The sequence below is a fragment of the Triticum dicoccoides genome, chromosome 4A (assembly GCF_002162155.2).
Source record: "Triticum dicoccoides isolate Atlit2015 ecotype Zavitan chromosome 4A, WEW_v2.0, whole genome shotgun sequence".
In the NCBI taxonomy this organism is placed as follows: Eukaryota; Viridiplantae; Streptophyta; class Magnoliopsida; order Poales; family Poaceae; genus Triticum; species Triticum dicoccoides.
In genome coordinates, this window is record NC_041386.1 from 750,792,069 (window position 1) to 750,798,175 (window position 6,107).

The 6,107-nt window shown below is 41.4% G+C and overlaps 1 protein-coding gene across 1 annotated transcript; it reads left to right on the forward strand.

Moving 5' to 3' along the window:
* The first annotated feature begins 6 nt into the window (after positions 1 to 6).
* Positions 7 to 1,456, forward strand: LOC119290047 (serine/arginine repetitive matrix protein 1-like). Its single transcript, XM_037569174.1, has 2 exons — positions 7 to 399; positions 1,177 to 1,456. Exons 1-2 carry the CDS (start codon positions 144 to 146, stop codon positions 1,242 to 1,244), a joined length of 324 nt encoding a protein of 107 aa, XP_037425071.1. The 5' UTR covers positions 7 to 143; the 3' UTR covers positions 1,245 to 1,456.
* Positions 1,457 to 6,107: the final 4,651 nt, after the last annotated feature.

Below are 6,107 nucleotides of genomic sequence, written 5' to 3' on the forward strand. Positions count from 1 at the left end.
CCAGATCCACTCGCCACTGGGAGCCCCGCCGTGGAACGCCCTAGGACGCTGGTGCCGCGCCTCGCCCCCGCCTCTGCTTCCCTGCCCCGGACCTTCCCGTCGCCGGTGCCTCACCCTACCTCTCCATCCCGTACCCCCCGCCGATGGTGCCCCGCTCGCCGTCGCCCCTGCCAACCACGCGAGCCGCCGCCGTTCCCCGCGAACCCCCAGGTGCCGCAGCCCCCGCCAACCACGCGAGTCGCCGCCCTCGCAACCCCAGGTGCCGCTACCGCCGCGCCGCCGCTGCCTGCCTCCTCCCGCGACGCCGCTGCCGGCCCCTGCCACCACGTGCCACCACGGCCCCCGTCCGGCGCCGCAGCCCCATCACCGGTTATCCCCACATCTCCTCTGCCAACTCTGGTACGTCTTCTTTCCTCACCTCAAGATCATCCTCAATGGAGATCCCTGTCCCTGCTCCCCAACCTGGTCTGGGTTCTTCTGCCGCCATCGCCTCCGCATCACAGCTCCGCCAGGCACCTCAAGTGCCTCTTCCCCTGCTGGCTCAAATTATGCTGCAGTCCAAAGTGTCAATTTTCAGCAGGCCATGGTGATGTATCAACGACGAACAGTTTTGTATAGGAGAAGTCCATGTATTACTGCTCAAATTTAGGGAAGATCGATTGTTTATGCCTGTGGGACTCTGACCTTTTTATCTGACTACCAAAAAGATTGTGGATGTGCACCTCCTCCCTGCTACGCCCCGGCCACGAGCGCCTCCCTGGTTTCTCTGTACGCCGCCGTGCCACCCGCCACCACCGACGGCATGCCTGACAGTGCACCGCCATGGCCAACCTCCAGCCTCTTCCTGGCCCCCACCTGCTTCGCCCGTTGCCATGTTGAACTTCTCTTGGAAGCCGCTTTGACCTTCCTGAGTTTGGTGCATATTTGGTTTTTCTGTTGCTCGACAGTGAGACACTATTGATATCCTTGAGCTCTCTCGTTCTTCCTGCAAACAAAGCTAGGTTCAGTTTTTGTGGCTTGACCCTGCATTCTCTGGGTGCTACTTGAATTGCATGTTGCATCTGTGACACCTTCTCCTACTCCTCAATCAATGGACACAACATGGCTACAATGTTCCTGCTATTCAAATTACTCTGAATTTGTATGGTCGACACTTCAATTTTTTTGTACTTCCAGGTGGCATTCAAATGTTCAACTCGGCGCGATGCGGGATGTTGCAGAGCTGTTGTGGTGACCATGGTTAGGTGAGGCCGAGGTGCTGGAGTCTGGCGGCGCTGCTACATTCTCTTTCTTGCTCAGGTCGAGTAGCTGGAGTGCCGTGGTGTACATGCTCGTCACCCTCGTACAGTCCAGCGCTGCTCTTTTCTTCATCTTCTTGTTGTATGTCTAACCGTGAGAGAGAGCATGTATTTTCTCTTCCTGTACACTTACTACTCTAAATAATTTGATCCCGTCAGTAGGTTGGTGTTCTACTAATAATGCAGCGTAATTAACAGACTACTAGATGAAGAACTGTGTTTGGGTTGCACTGTCGCTAGTGCATTTAGCTTTGCTAAAAGAAAGTTAAAATTTTGGTAACGCTAGAGGTGCTTTGGCATAGTGTTAGAGGATATGCATGCAGCACATACCCTGATGCGTTCATAAAAAATGTTGGATGTCCTTAAGGCCCATTTAGTGTCAAAGAAATTAGTTGCAAAAAATTCAAGAAGTTCTACACAGCAAGCCTAGAGACGTACAGTGAAGTTCCACTAAAAACATACGCCGGGTACTACGGTTATGCATCGTTCGTGGTGAAGTTCTACTACGGCCGTACGCCAAGTGTAACTAACTGCATGCCGCAGCCGTGCCCTTCCGTAGCACAGCCCATCATTACGCCCGTACACAACCAGCCACCGCGCAACTCTCCCGCCCGGGTGCAGTACCACTGCTGCTCACATCCTCGACCCCCCTCTGCCATTCCGTAGCACAGCCCATCATTACGCCCGTATTTATATAGAAGAAGAAGAAAATGGCACCTGCACCGGAGCAGTAGGACGGCCCCAGCCACCAAACGCCTTCCTCTGCCATCTTTAAGTGATTTTCTATGTCTGAAGTTCAGCTATACCTGCAGGTGCAAAAAATGGATGTTTTGGTCCATTTGTTTTTAGTTTGACAAGTCGGTTTTCTTCCAAGTTTATCTCCAAAATCCATCGACGTCGTGGAGTTTTAATCCTTCAGTATCTGTGAGAAGAAGAACCATAGCGGCATATTTCTCTGAACTTCCCATTTGGCCACAACTAGACCCCAAGAAAAGTGCAGGTACAGGGTACTGTTACAACCAAAACATGATGTAAAATGCAGAGACGAAAAAAGTGAATATATGCAGTAGTTTTTTTTTGTTTTCTTTCGTATTTTCTCTGACTGTACATGATAGTCTATCATTTGTATTCAAAACAGATCCTTGTTGATGTCGTCCAGAAAGTTTATCATTTCTAAATAGTATGCGTTCATATTATGTCGCCCAGAAAGTTCAACACCGCCGTCTCGGGCCGTGCAATGATGCGGCTCCAGGAAGTTCGCTGCCGCATCACCTAGATCACAGTGACATTGAACTGAGAAGTCAGGTGCGTCTCCTTTTAGCCCTCTCCGCTTTGCTGCATGAAATGGATCCTCAGTCCCTCCTTCGTATTTGTATTTGAATTGCAGTGCAGATGCAAATTGAGCTATCCTTTCTCTCTCTGATGCAAGTTTGCAAAGCCATGTTCGGCTATTGGCCCCAGCAGCCTGGAGGTGCTCGTCACTGTACTCCATCCATCGTATGCTGCCAGATGAGTTGGCCGCCCAGACTAGTCCGTCGCGCCCGCAGCCACCGCCCCACAAGCTAGGAGAAGTTGATGTATTGTTGCTCACGAGGGAAGTAATCTAAGTTGACGCAAAAAGTTTGTTTTGTAATTCATGGAAAGTTTGATGCTTATACTTGTGAGACTGAATCTGTTTTCATTTCATGAAAGCCAAAAAGAAAATTGTGGATGTGTTGTGCTTGTGTGTGTGCGTGTGCACGTATTACACTAAAATTTTAAAAATTATTTTTTGTCATGTTTGTTTTCCATATTGGATTTAGAGTGTCAGTTTTTGTGTTCATGTAATACAAAATTAGGAAGTTCAATTTTAAGGAAGCAACAAGTTCAACCAATACGGAAACACTAAAAAATACATTGAATAGAAACTTTTTTAGTGGGGTTCTCTGCTCTTTACAGTAAAAAAATGTATCACGTATTGGTTGGTTTCCTCAACTACTTGCTCTCTGACACACATTATGTTGCCGCTTTCCTTCTCCTTCACGTGTGCCCTCTAAATGTTTGTCCTATTGGTTATGGGAATTGACCCAAATTTACCTATTGTTCTTGCACATGTTGGATTCAAGGAAAAATGTGTGTAAAAGTGTTTGATTTCTAAAGTTCAGGTGTAACGAACTTTGAAGTTCAAACAAAAAAATGTAAACAAAAAAAATCATGGAATTCAAAGAATAAAAACTGTGGAGTTTCATAAAAAAAATTAATAGCACGCGAAGTTCATGTTTCAGAAATTCCGAAGTTCATATGTACCACGTTCAGAAGAAAAATCATCAAATGAAAAAAGGGACCGCCTAGGCCATTTCACCGAAAAGCAAAAAATGCATAAAATGTCGCGACAAAATTCTATAAGAAGTTCAAATTTGAAAATCGAAGCAGGTCAACGTTAAAAAAAATTAATATCTAAAAGACAAATTTGGAAGTTCAAAAAATTTGAGCAACAAGTTAAAAAATATATTTATAACGCATTTTCCCCATTTGTAAAAAATCGGAGAAAGTCAAATTAAAAAGAGGAGCATTTCAAAAGATTGTATAAAAACTGATTTTCCCATTCTATAAAAACTAGAAGTTCAAATTAAAATAATGGCGCGGTATCATTGTTTATATAAAAAAAGCATTTTCCCCGTTACTAACCAATAAAACTAAGAAGTTAAAATTTAAAAATGGTGAAGTTCGATGTCTATAAAAAATTCGGATTTTTCATATTGTTAAAAAATAAAACCAAAAAGTTCAAAATTTAATAACAAAGAAGTTCAGAAAACTCGATTTTTCTCCTTACTAAAGAATAAAACTAAGAAGTTCAAATTACAATAACAGAGAAGTTCAAAGGTTATAACACCTCATATTCTCGTTCTAAAGAATGACTAATAAGTTCAAATTAAAATAAGGGAACAACAAAAAAGTTATAAAAATGATTTTCCCCATTTTTTAAAAAATTAGGAAGTTCAATTAAAATAAAATAAAATAAAATCAGGAAGTCCATATTAAAAAGATGGAGAAGTTTGATGATTATAGAAAACTCAGATTTTCCTCGTTATTAAAGAATGGAAACAAGAAGTTTAAAAATAAAAAAGAAGAAGTTCAACTTTTAAAAAATATAATGCTTCAAAATTTCATAAAAAAGATTAAGAAATAAAACCAGGAAGGCCATATTAAAAAGATGGAGAAGTTCGATGATTATAGAAAACTCGGATTTTCCTCGTTATTAAAGAATGGAAACAAGAAGTTCAAAAATAAAATAACAAGAAGTTCAAATATTAAAAATAGAGCGCTTCAAAATTCATAAAAAAGATTAAGAAAAATCAGATGAAAAATTCATGAAAAAACTCAAATATTTTCACGTAACCGAGAGAGGTTCAAGTTGATAACTGCCAGAAGTTCATGTACTACACGGTGTGCATTTTTTATGAAAAAAGAATAAAAAAGCAAAGACTAAAAGTTTTGTTGTTACAAGTTCAAGTACTTCGTCGGAGAAAGTTAAAAAAATATTGTGAGAGAGATTTGTACAAAAGAAATATCATTTGTGTAACACTGACAATGGATGAGAAAATGACAAACGAAAATACGTCACAGAAGTTCAACTGAAAATAGCAGGAAGTTCAACTACTAGAGTGGATGAATTTTAGATGAAAAACTTTCAAAGTCGTCGCGAGTATGAAAAAAGATCAACACGGGAAAGTTGCATGTTACAGTTGCTTTCGGACGGTATGTCATTTGCTCAATTCCGGTGAGTGGATGGAGAACTACGAGCAGTGGATGGAGAGATACGAGCAAAAAAATCACGTGAAAAACAGAGTGAAGTTTAGGTACACGCACCGAGAAGTTCAGGTTCTTCACGCGGTGCATTTTCGAAGAATCTGTTTCTCGATAGAGGCAGAACGAATGATCCCGCCGTTTTCGGAATTACTTGAAAACGGCTAGGAATCAGAGAAAACCATCAACATGGAAAAGTTCCGGATTTTACGTAGCTTTTCAACAGTATATTATTTGCCCAATTCTGATAATGTTCATAGAAATTACGGTGCAAATAAATTTTTCGCCATTTTCGAAAATGACTTAAAATCGTAAACAATTGGGAGAAACAATACATACCAAAAAGTTTCGCATTTGTTCAAGCTTTCCAACGCCATATCATTTGCTGCATTCGGATGCACGGTTAAAAAATTAGCCTCAAAATACAAACTCGGTAGGACTTGGACCATTTTCTAAATTACTCTTAAACCATTCAAAATTAGAAAAAACTTTCAAGATGAAAAGGTAGCGAATTTTCATAATCTTTCCAACGCCATATCATATGCCTCCATTGGATTAGCCGTTTATAAATGACATCGAAAAAACTAACTCAGCTTTTTGGTTTACGAAATTTTACGTTTTTTCAAATTACTCTTTAACCATAGGGAATTAGAAAAAACTTTAAACATGTGGAAGGAGCGGCTTTGCAGCAGCTTTCGAATGCCATATTATATGACTCATTCCGATAAACGGTTTAGAAATGCGATCGAAAATACGATTCACGTTTTTGTGCGAAGAAAAAATGGTTTTCAAAACTGCTCTTAAACCGCTTATATCTTGCCAAAAATTTAAGTTGGGTCATGATATTGGTGTCCATAGCTTTCCAACGGTATATCGCAAGCCCCGTTTGGGCAATGTTGACGGAAGTTCAACAGAGTTCACACGGAAGTTCAACGTACTACTAGCGAGGCAGGTCAGGTTGTGATCATAATATTATTCTGATCCCGTGATCAGAATAGTGTTTATGTATGTATGTATGTCTAT